The 13,030-nt window shown below is 46.9% G+C and overlaps 1 protein-coding gene across 4 annotated transcripts in view; it reads left to right on the top strand.

Moving 5' to 3' along the window:
• The first annotated feature begins 2,123 nt into the window (after positions 1-2,123).
• Positions 2,124-13,030, top strand: part of NOX5 (NADPH oxidase 5) — a 71,371-nt gene continuing 60,464 nt past the window's right edge. For 2 of the 4 annotated variants that reach the window (XR_009264017.1, XM_058737250.1), the window contains exons 1-3: positions 2,126-2,385; positions 8,271-8,394; positions 10,048-10,198. Coding sequence is in view for 3 of the 4 variants with exons in the window: in XM_058737250.1 (XP_058593233.1) it covers positions 2,336-2,385; positions 8,271-8,394; positions 10,048-10,198 (325 nt within the window). In the remaining variant the exon portion in view is untranslated. Of the gene's footprint in view, positions 2,386-8,270; positions 8,395-10,047; positions 10,199-13,030 lie in introns of all 4 variants that reach the window. The other 2 variants (XM_058737249.1, XM_058737251.1) reach the window with 2 other exon arrangements.

Raw genomic sequence — 13,030 nt, 5'->3', positions numbered from 1 at the left:
CCCTCCCCCGTTCATGCTCTGTCTTTGTCTCACAAATAAATAAACATTAAACAAATTCAAAATTAATGAGCCAGAGTCCTTGCCTTTAGGAGCTCACAGTGCAGTGAGAGTAGACAGAGAATCATACACGGGTAATCACAGTGATGCCAAGACAGGGGCAGCTCTGTCTCACCTCTTCTTAGTCCTCCTTTTCTTCCCTAACTGGTTACCACCTGAAAGCATAATTCATATTAACTGCTTTGCCTATTTCTTCAAAAGAATTTTCCATTTCCTACACATAGTTTCTAAAGTCACTTAATGGAAGTTTCTATTTCTCTCTTCACTCTAGAACAGAGGAACACTATTTGAATACTCAAAATAGCCCCCCATTTGCTACTTCCCAAGCAAGTGATCCCCCTGTGACTGGGGGTGTGCAAAGTCAGGGCTGGCGACCACCAAGTGTGGTTGGGGAAGGACGGAAGAGAGACCTAAGCTAAAAAAAGGTTGGTTAAGCTCTACGACCTTGAAGGTCTTTCTGATCCTGAGTCGAAGGAAAGCACATGAAGCCTAAACCAAGATCATGGTGATGAAATTATGAAATTTGGAAGTTTGGGGTTCATGAAAGAATGGCTAAGAAAGAATTCTTGGGGTGTTTTTGGTGCAAAAAGGTGATTTTATTATGGCACAGGGACAGGACCCGTGGGCAGAAGGAGCCGTGCTGGGATTGTGAGGAATGACTGATTATATACTTTTTAATTGGGGGGTGGTTAGAGAGAGCATAAGTCTCTAAGGAATTTGGAAGCAGGGCTTTCAGGATCTTGAGAAGCTAGCTGCTGTTAAGTAACTAAAGTTACTTTTAGTCTTTAATAATATCAAACATAAATATTAAGGCACCAAGGCAGCCATGAGTTCTTGGAGGAAGGTCACGTTCTGTATGTTTCAGGTGTGTATCAATGGGCTGCAAGCTGTAAGGAGATTTAACGTAAACTACACGTTCCCTGGGGCACCTAGGTGGCTCAGTTGGTTAAGTGTCCGCCTCTTGATTTCCCCCTCATGATCTTCTAGTTCGTGAGTTCTAGCCGAGCGGCCACTGCCAACGCGGAGCCTGATGGGGATTCTCCCTCCCCTTTCTCTCTCTGCCCCTCTCCTGCTCTCTGTCTCTCACAATAAATAAACTCAACAATTATTATTGCCCTCATTTTGGAAATTAACCAGAGACCTCTAAAATCACCAGTCGGGGGTCCTAATCTGCCACAGATGTTCAGCCTCAGCTGATCTCTTGCCAGGCAGGACAAAAAGTAAAAAGCACTTCAAATTTTAGTTGCAGCATGGCTTTGTGTTTGTATAATCTCTCTTAGGTTTTTAGCAAATAGAGCTCACAGACCTCCCTCCCTCCCCAGGTCCCTTGAACTGGCAACCTCTTCACAGGACTGTTTCAATATGTTTTTACTCAGTACTTTGGGACTGAGCTTTGCTCCCTGGGTAGTTAAATACAGTCTCCACGGGCGCCTGGGGGGCTCAGAAGGTTCAGCTTCCGACCTCGGCTCAGGTCCACGATCTCACGGCTCGAGAGTTGGAGCCCTGTATTGGGCTCTGTGCTGACCGCTCAGAGCCTGGAGCCTGGTTCGGATTCTGTGTCTCCGTCTCTCTGCCCCTTTCCCCCTCCCCTCCCTCAAAAATAAATAAACATTAAAATAAAAAACACAGTCTCGGAGTTAGCCTACCATGGTTGAATGCCTGCCTGCCACGCCATCTGGACATGTTATTTCACATCTCAGAGCCCCACTTTCCTCTTCACTGGCTTAATGATGATAATGCCCACCAGACAGGACTGTGTTATATATTTACCTGAACGCTGTGTATACAGTCCTTAGCACACTGCATGGCTCAGAGTGAGTACTTCAACATTTCTGTTGGTAATCAATGCTATTGGGATCAATGAAGTCTCAGTTGGCTCATTAGGTGCTGAGCAGAGCCTACTCTGACTTATTGGTGATTTATTATTATTATTATTATTATTATTATTATTATTGCATGGTGCATTTCTAGATCTCCTACCTACTGATCTTCTTGAGGGAGGGGAAATGCAAGATATCGGGCCAGATGGAAGACAGCCAACATCTTTCCAGTAAATCCTTGCCCTACCCTCACAATAGGCTCCTTGTTGGAATTCCTCAGGAGCAAGTTGGCCAGTGGCCAGCACGTGGGTGACCGAGGGGCTGTGGGTGTGAGCAGGGCTTTAGAAGACTCAGGAAGAGGAGGAGCTGGAGAGAAGTGAACTGTGGGTTCCTCGACGCAGGCTGCCGTACAGACCACAGCCTCTCTGGGACCTGTGGTCCAGAAAACAGGAGAAAGGATGAGCACACCGGGAGACCCAGCCCAACCAGACCTTGAAAGCTGCAGAGGGTAAGTGGCTCATTTGTCTAGCTTTCCATGCCACTGACAAGGGAAAGGCAAGGGTTCTTTTGCCTTTGGAGATGGGGTGAGCTACAAAGGATGACCGTCTGCCCGGGACAGAAGTGAGGAGACCCGAGCCTGGTCTTGCCTGGTCACTAGCAAGCTGTGCAATCTTGGGCAAGTCACCAGACCTCTCTGGGCCTGTTTTCACATCTGTAAAATCAGGCATCGACATCGTCAGACTAACGACGATATCTGGCATTTGTACAGTGTTTGCCAGTTGCACTTTCCCAAATGGCACCTCGTGTGATCCCCACGGCAGCTCTTGTTGGAAGAATGCTTGTCACATTTTACAGATGAGGAAACTAGAGTGCATGGGGCCAGTTATTATTCAGTTAGGGCCAAGCAAGCCCGGACCCAGAATCCTGGTCTCCTGAGGAAAATTCTGGCCTCTGGTGAGCATACTGTTCCCCTGGAGCTGTGAAATCTGGATTCCTCGCTCGTTGTCGAGGACTTCTGTCTCCTTCTTTTCTCCCCCATGCCCTCCCTCCTTCCTTCCTGCCAGCTGTTCCAGCCTCTTCTCCACCAGCCTCCCAGAATTTCTTCTCATTCTGCAGGCCCGAAACACTCATATTTCTGAGAAGGGGGTGGTGAACATCAGAAACCCATCCCCACCCTCCCTGGGTTAGCACCTGCATGCAATGCAGCCTGTTTTCCAGAATTGTCTCTGCTTTGTGGAATGCCTTCCTCTAGGTCCCGAGAGGTGAAGTAAGTGGGGCTTTAACCTTCAGGACAGCAGTTCTCCAGGTGTGAGCCTAGACCCCTCACTGTGGGTCGCAAACTTCCAGGGTGCTTGGTTACACGTGTGGATTCCCAGCCCCTCTGCGCCGAAGTTGGTGAGTCAGAATGGGCATCTTAGCAAAGCCCTCCCTGTTTCTGACAGGCATGTATCACAGTTTGGGAATCACTACTCCTCCCATACTGCACTACTGGCCAGCAGAGGGCACTTCATAGATTACTTAACAGTGAACTATCCTTGTATTTCTGGGAAAAGTCCTTCGTGATAAAGGTGGATTCTTTTTTTTAATTTTTTTTTAATGTTTATTTTTTTTTTGAGAGAGAGATTGACAGAGGAGTGTGAGAAGGGGAGGGGCAGAGAGAGAGAGGAAGATATAGAAACTGAATCAGGCTCCAGGCTCTGAGCCGTCAGCACAGAGCCCGAAATGGGGCTCGAACCTACGAACTGTGAGGTCATGACCTGAGCTGAAGTTGGACGCTCAACGGACTGAGCCACCCAGGCGCCCCTATTATTTTTTAAGTAAACCCCAGGGTTTAGCTTGGTTGTATTTTAGTTGGAGTTTTGCATCTCTACAAGTTACATTCGTCTAGAATTTTCTATCTATCCATCTATCTTGCTTGCTTGCTTGCTTGCTTGCTTGCTTTTTTGTATGCTATCTTCATCGGGATTGGGTAATGCTGGCTTTGTAAAGTAAATTGGGAGTCTTACCATTATTTTTTACCGTCTGAGATGATTTGGCATTGGACTTATTCTTTGAAGATTGGATAGGACTCAGCTGTAACAACAAGCTGGGCCTGATATTATTGTAAAGGGTTAACATTTCACTGCCTTTCTCCTTTCTTAAATGATTTTTGGTCTGTTCAGGTTGTTACTTCTTCTTGAAATCGATTCATTTCCCTGAGTTCACAAAAATCTACACACAATACTCTTCCATTTCTGTAGTGCCTCCATTTTTATCGCCTTTCTCAATATTAATGTATTTCTTTCACTTTTTTTCTTTAATCATGTTTTTCTATTCAGACTTTTCCAAGACCCAACTTCTTTTTTCACTGAGTTGAAGCATAATTGACAAAAAACAAACTGCATAGTTAAAGCGAACAGTTTGATGAGCTTTTAGCATATGGATACATCTGTGAAATCATTGCCCGAATCAAAATAAATTTATTATTTTGACTTTATTCAGTTTTCTAGTTCCTGAATTTCAGACTTTCTACTTAATAGTCAATCCTTCTATTTATTGTGTGTGTGTATTTTTTTTTCCCAGTTCCTTAAGTGAAAGTTAGCTTGTTTATTTTTAAATTTAATATATAAATACAGTTGATTCTCGTTATTCATGGCAGTTGTGTCCTATAAAGTCATTGAAAACAATGAATTAGGGAATTCTGAGCCATTGCTCCTAGGGAAAATACAGGGTTAAGTCCTTGCTAACATCTGGGTGCAACGTTTTTGTCAAAAAATCAATGTATAGCCTTGGGTTTGTTTGTTTGTTTAAGTTTACTCATTTATAATCTCTACACCCAATGTGGAGCTCAAACTCATGACCCCCAGATCAAGAGTCACACACTCCAGGGTGCCTGGGTAGCTCAGTCGGTTAAGTGTCTGACTTTGGCTCAGGTCATGATCTCATGGTTCGTGAGTTCGAGCCCCACATGGGACATGATTCGTGGGTTCAAGCCCTGTGTCAGGCTCTGTGCTGACAGCTCAGAGCCTGGAGTCTGCTTCAGATCCTCTGCCCCCCTCTCTCTCTGCCCCTCCCCTGCTCTCTCTCTCTCTCTCTCAAAAAATAAATATATAAAACTTAGAAAAAAAAAAAAGTCATACACTCTACCAACTGAGCCAGCCAGGCACCCCTCAATATATAACCCTGTTTTATGTGTGCTTGTGGTTAAAGCCTCCTTTAAGAATGTAAGTTGTTGGGGTGCCTGGGTGGCTCAGTTGGTTGAGAGACTGACTTCAGCTCAGGTCGTGATCTCATGGTTTGTGAGTTCGAGCCCCGCGTCGGGCACTGTGCTGACAGCTCAGAGCCTGGAGCCTGCTTCTGATTCTGTGTCTCCCTCTCTCTCTGCCCCTCCCTCACTCATGCTCTGTCTCTCTCTGTCTCAGAAATAAATAAACATTAAAAAAAAATTTAAAAAGGGGTGCCTGGGTGGCGCAGTCGGTTAAGCGTCCGACTTCAGCCAGGTCACGATCTCACGGTCCGTGAGTTCGAGCCCAGCGTCAGGCTCTGGGCTGATGGCTCGGAGCCTGGAGCCTGTTTCCGATTCTGTGTCTCCCTCTCTCTCTGCCCCTCCCCCGTTCATGCTCTGTCTCTCTCTGTCCCAAAAATAAATAAATAAATAAATAAATAAATAAATAAATAAAATAAAAATTAAAAAAAAATTAAAAAAAAAAAAAGAATGTAAGTTGTTGAGGGGCGCCTGAGTGGCTCAGTCAGTTAAGCATCCAACTTCGGCTCAGGTCATGATCTCACGGTTTGTGAGTTTGAGCCCCACGTCCAGCTCAGTGCTGACAGCTCAGAGCCGGAAGCCTGCTTCAGATTCTGTGTCTTCCTTTCACTCTGCCCCTCCCCCACTTGTGCTCACTCTCTCTCAAAAATAAATAAAATGTAAAAAAAAAAAAAAAAAAAAGAATATAAGTTGTTGATTTGTTAACGTAGAACTCACAGTCCACAGTGCTAAAACTCATGTCTGAACAAAGCTTACCTAATACACATATTTTTTCCATAAGGCATATCAGCCTTTTTGTGCTGAGGAGTGCTAGCCAGCATTTCAGCATCACTCTTGGGGCCATTTTAAAGAGCAAAATCCCTGGTGCAACACAGGGAATGTATTCAATGACATTGTAATCATGTTACATGGTGACAGATGGTAGGTAACACTGGCTGTGAGCACAGCATAGCATGTAGAGATACATTATACACCTGAAAACTAATGTAACATTGTGTGTCCCCTGTAAGAAAAAAAAAAAATTAAGAATTTTTTTATGTTCATTTATTTTTGAGAGAGAGAGTGCGCATGCACAAGCAGAGTAGGGGCAGAGACAGAGAAAGGGAGACACAGAATCTGAAGCAGGCTTCAGGCTCCAAGCTGTCAGCACAGAGCCCCACTCTGGGCTCGAACCCACAAACTGTGAGATCATAACCTGAGCCGAAGTCAGACACTTAACTGACTGAGCCATCCAGGCGCCCCTTAAAAATTTTTTTTATTATTCTTATTTTCAATTTTTATTTATTTATTTTTGAGAGAGAGGGAGAGCACAAATAGGGGAGGGGCAGAGAGGGAGACACAGAATCTCCAGCCCCTCTGACAGAGTCCGATGCAGGTTCCAGGCTCTGAGCTATCAGCCCAGAGCCCCGATGCAGGGCTCGAACCCATGAACCTTGAGATCATTACTTGAGCCAAAGTCAGACACTTAATCGGCTGAGCCACCCAGGCATCTGAAAAAAAATGTTTTTTTAATTTTTTTCTACATTTATTTATTTTTGAGAGATAGAGCACAAGTGGGTGAGGGGCAGAGACAGAATGAGACACAGAATCCAAAGCAGGCTCCAGGCTCTGAGTGGTCAGCCCAGAGCCTGACACGGGGCTTGAACTCACAAGCTGGGAGATCATGACCTGAGCTAAAGTCGGATGCTCAACCGACTGAGCCACCCACGTGTCCCCCCAATTTTTTTTAAGAATGAAAAAAATGGGGCACCTGGGTGGCTTAGCGAGTTAAGCATCTGACTTCGGCTCAGGTCATGATCTCATGGTTTGTGAGTTCAAGTCTGGCATCGGGTGAACTTGAGCCCACACTTCAGGTGAGCACGAACCCTGCTTCTGGTGAGCACAATCCCCACGTTGGGTGAGCCCCACTTCTCTCTCTCTGTCTGTCTCTGTCTCTCTCCGCCCTTGCTCACTTGAGACCTCTCTCTCTCTCAGAAAAAAAAAAAAAAAAAAAAAAAAAAACACCACACAAAGCAAGATCACCAACAAAAAGCACAAAAATTCAACTCTTGCAGCACTCAATAGATCATGAGAAGGACACTTGTTCATAATATGAGAGCTGAAAACAAGAAGGCAGAACATCACTTTGTTCAACCCCAGCTGGGAACGTGTACATTGGGCAGCTCAAGTTTATCACTGTTCTGCTCAAGTCCACAATGTCTGCAAAAATGCCACAAGCATTGATTTAGGGGTCACAGGTAAAGTGTAACAGATAGGCGAATTCACAAATATGGAATCTGCAAATAATGAGGATCAATTGTAGCTAAATCATTTAAGGTTATATTGAACTCACGGGATACAGACAAAGCCATTCTCTCAGAGGGAAGTTGATAGCAACAGGATGTTATATATCCTCAGTCACAGTCTCAATTCTGGTTTGTCGGATTCTGATGCCACAGAAAGTGGTGTCCTCATTTATCACTAGCCTCTGTTCAGGTCATTGTATAGCTAGGTCATCTGGGAGGGTGTCTGCCCACTGATACCCTTGGAACATCATAGAATATGCCCTGGACCCAGACAGTCAAGACCCGAGGCCTGAGTCCTGGCATGGCGTGTACTAGAAATATTCAAGCAAAGGGTGGGGGCTCTGGGGCATGATGGAAAACATGCCAGCCTTGGATTTGAGCGCTCACTTTCTCTCTCTCTCTCTCTCTCTCTCTCTCTCTCTGGCTGAATAAATTTTGCTAAAGTACTCAACTGCTCGGAATCTATTTCCTCCTTATAAAATGTCGTGACCCACCAGAGGGTGACAGAGACCAAATGAAGTGGTGGGTGGGAGGTATTTGGAAAACACTAAAGAGCTGTGTAAATGTGAGGTGGGGGAGGATTGTCACCATGTTAATGGCATTCCCGGAGTGTGCCACTCTCTGACCTTATGCCCACAATCTGGACTCCATCTCACTGGGACCCTGTCATTCCGAAACCTAAGGAGACACGAGCCCAGGCTGGCTGATGCCAGATGGAAGGGAGAGACAGGGACTCAGCAGTCCTGGGGAGACCGATCCAGCCCATGGAAGGTCCGAGGCCTCGTTAGAAGAAGGCACAGGGCCTGGAACCCCCCGGAGCCCTTGGCCACCCCAAGCCCATAAACCTGTCTCCTTTGTCTCAAGCACCATGAGTGCCGAGGAGGACGCCAAGTGGCTTCAGTGGGTGACACACCAGTTTGAGACCATTGCGGGAGAAGACCGGGAGATCAACCTGCAAGAATTCAAAACAGCCTTGAATGTGAAAGAGGCAAGTGTCCGCTCCAGAAGTAGGGCCCCGCGTTCATAAGGGAAGAGCCATCCGGCTCTCAGGGACACAGTACATCGCAAGGAGGGACAGATCGCTCCCCGGGCGTCCTCGGGGCTCTAGGCCCCACCTCTAAGCAGGATCAGAGGACGTTTCTGTCTCTGCTATCGATGCCCGTCCGTCCCTTTGGTAGTCATGGCCTCCTGGGGTCTTCAAAACAACATGTGAAGTTGGGTATCAGCAGCTTGCCAAATCTTAAGAAATATTTTTGGCCTCATATTTTCCACCAGCCTCACAGGCCGAGTTGATGCTATCGTGTACGTAAGCCTCCTTCCAAGAAATAATGTTTTTCAATGGTTTGTATCTGTGAGACTCCCACACTGTCCCCGTTCCTCTCCCATTTGATAGGGTCTCTGCACATCCCTGGAACAGCCTGCATGCCGGGCAGACTGGGGAGACATCCACAGAGAGACAGGGGGAGTGAGCCGGCAAATGTCAACCTCTCCCCACCTGTTTTGTGGGCTGGCATCTGGTGGTGGCCTGTGTCCTTGATAGGGGCGGGCCAGGGACCATCTACATGTCCCCGTTTGGATCAGAGGGCCCCTCACTTGCTGGTAGCAGGGATGCTGCTAAGAGCTCTAACTGCCATGCCTCCTTCTATATAGTGAACATGGGGAAGGAAAAAAAAAGACCTGCCTGGCAGAACATTACACTGTCAACAGGAGGCTGCAAAATACCTTAAGATAAAGACCATTCAAGATGGTGGAGGCTGATTAAGGTCTTACCCAGTGATCTAGGGAAGAAAGAGGAGAGCCAAGGCAGGGCTGACTGTCTACAGCCGACTTTGGCCCCCATTTGGCGCTTGTAAACTCCTCACGGTCCCCTTAGGTGAGACCTGAACCCTACGAACCCCTCCGCCTGCCCCGAGGGGAGCGTCTGCGCTTGGTATATCTGGGGCTCTGACCCAACGTGTCTTAATTTCTGTGTTGAGTGTCTATCACCAGGCCCGGCAGGCAGGAGCTGTGCGGGACATGGCTGCCGAATGAATGAATGAATGAATGAATGAATGAATGAATGAATGAAGTGAGTGAATTGGCGCTTAAGAACAAGCCTGAAGTGTAGGCTACCGGCAGCTTAAACAGTTAGTACAGGCAAGACACAGGTGTTCAAGCACCATCCTCCAAGACCGTCCTGGTTCACTCATCCCTCATGTTCACCCCAAGGGGATGAGACAGGACCTGGGAGGAGCCTGCAGGGGACCTTCTGTCTGACCCTTTTTGCAGGTTGAGGGGTCTGAACTGCAAGGCTGATGGGGGCGATGGCAGGTAGGAGACAGACAGTCCGTACAAATGACCAGGCTGCCGTGCCGGCAGAGGGCCTGAGGCCCAGACACAAGTCCATCCTCCCTGCAGGGATCTGAATAGTTCTTCCATCGGGAGTCCGAACTTGCTCTAGGCAGGCAGGATGGGCCATGGACACCGCCCCCTAGTGTGGCCAAGCGGACAGATCACACCCTGCCATCACACCCCACGCACCGGACGGAGTCCTGCCGGAATCCCACCACCCCACGGCGCATGCGCGCATGCACACCGCGCGACTTCAAAGCGCAGGCCCCGAGTCCACGCTGTGCTTTTTCCCCTCCGTCTCTGGCCACAGTCCTTCTTTGCCGAGAGATTCTTCGCCCTGTTTGACTCCGATGGAAGTGGCACCATCACGCTCCAGGAGCTGCTGGAGGCGCTGACCCTGCTCATCCACGGCAACCCCATGGACAAACTCAAATTCCTCTTCCAGGTGTACGACGTTGATGGTAAGGGCTCTTGGGGGCGGGGGTGGCCTCAGTGGGAGGGGACAAAAGGAATCGACCCATCTCAGCGTCTCTGGGGCAGAACAGGATTGTTTTCTCCAGGCCAGGCTGATGGCTGTCTCCCTCGGCGTGACCCCGACCCGTCTCTCTGTCTGATCTCTGCCTCCCTTTTGTGGAAGGTGGCGAGAAGGGGCCATTCTAGCCCAGGAGACAAATGCCTTTGATTCAACTCACCAGAATCCAGAACTTTCTTTTGTTCTTTTCTATGTTTGAAAAAAGAAATTGCTTTATTGCTTTTTCCATATTACAATAAGAACGTTAAGTCCACTGTGAACATTTTAGATGATACAGAATGGTTTTAAGAAGAAAGCAAAAATCACCCATAACATTTTTCTCTACTGCTTTCTAATTGATCTCTGTCACACACTCACACACACACACACACACACACACACACATTTTTAAATTAAAAAATGGGATTATACTATGCATACTGCCTTTTCTTACTAAATAATATAAACACTTGTTTATGCAAGACTGTATTGCTTTGTAACATCATTTTTACTGTAGCAGAATATATATAACATTAAATTTACCACTTTCACCATTTTAAAAATGTTTTTATTTATTTTTGAGAGAGAGAGACAGAGACAGAGTGTAAGGGGGGAGGGGCAGAGAGAGAGAGACACACAGAATCCAAAGCAGGCTCCAGGCTCCGAGATGTCAGCACAGAGCCCAAACGCGGGGCTCGAACCCACGATCTGTGAGATCATGACCTGAGCCCAAGTCTGACGCTTAACTGACTGAGCCACCCAGGAGCCCCCACTTTCACCATTTTTTAAATGTCAGGTCAACAGCATTAAGTGCATTCACCTTGTTGAACGATCATTACCACCACCCATCTTCACACCTTTTTCATCATCCCGAACTCTATACCCATTAAACACTCACGAGCTTCTATTCCTCCCTCCCCAGCTCCTGGCAACCACTTTTATTTTCTGTCTGTAAGAATTTGACTATTCTAGGGTATTTCATATGAGTGGAATCATAGAATACTTGTCCTTCTGTGGCTGGCTTATGTCACTAGGCATAATGTCTTCAAGGTTCACCCATGTTGTACTATGTGACAGGAATTAATTCTTTTTTAAGGCTGGACAATATTGCATTGTGTGGATAGACCCATGTTTTGTTTATACATCCATCAGCGGACCCTTGGGTTTCTTCCACCTCTCGACTATTGCGAATGATGCTCTTATGAATACGGGTGTAGGTCTTCAGAGACCCTGCTTTCCATCCTTTTGGGCATCGACCCAGAAGTAGAATTGCTGGATGAAATGGTAGTTCTATTTTTAGTCTTTTGAGGAATGCCGTAGTCTTCCACAGAGGTTGTAACGCATGACATTCCCACCAGCCATGCACGAGGGCTCCAGTTTGTTCACATCTTGCCCACACTCGTTACTTTCTGTTGTTGTTGTTGTTGTTTTTCTAATTGTAGCCACCCTGGCTACTAAGTGGTAACTTAGTGTGGTTACAGCATTACTTCCTGTGACCACATCATATTCCACTGTATGTATATATTGATCCTGGGTCCCATGCCGCAGAGTCTAGGAGTTAAGATCTCTGACTCGGAGGTCAGGCTGCCTAAGTTCAGAAATCAGCTCCATCACTTATTAATAATCATGGTGGGGGTGCCTGGGTGGCTCAGTCGGTTAAGCATTCGACCTCGGCTCAGGTCATGATCTCACGGTTCGTGGGTTCAGACGCCACAACAGGTTCTCTACTGTCGGCACGGAGCCTGCTTCAAGTCCTCTGTCCCCCTCTCTCTGCCCCTCCCCTGCTCGCGCTGATCTCTCTCTCTCTCAAACATAAATAAACATTAAAAAAATAATAATTATTATGGTGAGCCTTGGGCAAGATACTTAACTTTTGTGTGCTTCAGGGTTTTTTTTACCCATGACATGAGAATAATGGTTATAATAACAGTATATACTCATGAGGTTGATAGGATTAAATTAGTTAACTTGTGTAAACTCAGAACAGTGCCCAGCACAGGATACACCCTTTATACGTGTCAGCCACTATGTGTTATTGTTTACTCAAACTCCATTACCAAAATGGACAATTTGTCTCCCCCTTCCCGCCACTTTTTTTTTTTTTTAATATTTATTTATTTATTTTTGAGAGAGAGAGAGAGAGAGAGAGAGAACACCAGCAGGGAAGGGGCAGAGAGAGAGGGGAAGAGAGAGAATCCCGAGCAGGCTCCATGCTGTCAGCGCAGAGACAGATGGGGGACTCAACCTTAAACTGTGAGATCATGACCTGAGCCAAAATCAAGCATCAGATGTTCAACCGACTGAGCCGCCCCCATGAACATCCTGCTTTTAAATCTTTGGCAACTCTGAGGCGCCTGCTTGGGATTCTCTCTCTCTCTCTCTCTCTCTCTCTCTCTCTTTCTCTCTCTCTCTCTCTCTCTCTGCCCCTCCCCTGCTTGTCTTCTCTGTCTCTCTCGAAAATAAATAAATAAACTTGAAAAAAAAAATACACTTAAACCTTTGGCAACTCCGTGGCAGCAAGCATCTCTGAAGGCCTGGAATCATCAGAGGAAGGGATACTGCAGTGAGAAAGAGGCACCCAGTGAGACTGGGATGGTTGGGGAGGCCAGACTGTGCGGGCCTTGGTGGCCAAGGTTTGGAGTCTCAGTACAATTAGCAACGGGGAGTCATTGAAGAGTGTTGAGCAGGGAAGTCACTGGGCTGGATTTGCATCCTGAAAAGCTCAACCTAGGTGCGGGCCTGCTGCTGGGCAGGGCCCTCTGGCCTATGGGGTTTCTCTAGC

This window comes from Neofelis nebulosa, chromosome 7 (genome assembly GCF_028018385.1).
Source record: "Neofelis nebulosa isolate mNeoNeb1 chromosome 7, mNeoNeb1.pri, whole genome shotgun sequence".
NCBI lineage: Eukaryota > Metazoa > Chordata > Mammalia > Carnivora > Felidae > Neofelis > Neofelis nebulosa.
Note: the sequence above shows the minus strand (reverse complement) of the source record. Positions and strands in the feature narration are given on the sequence as shown.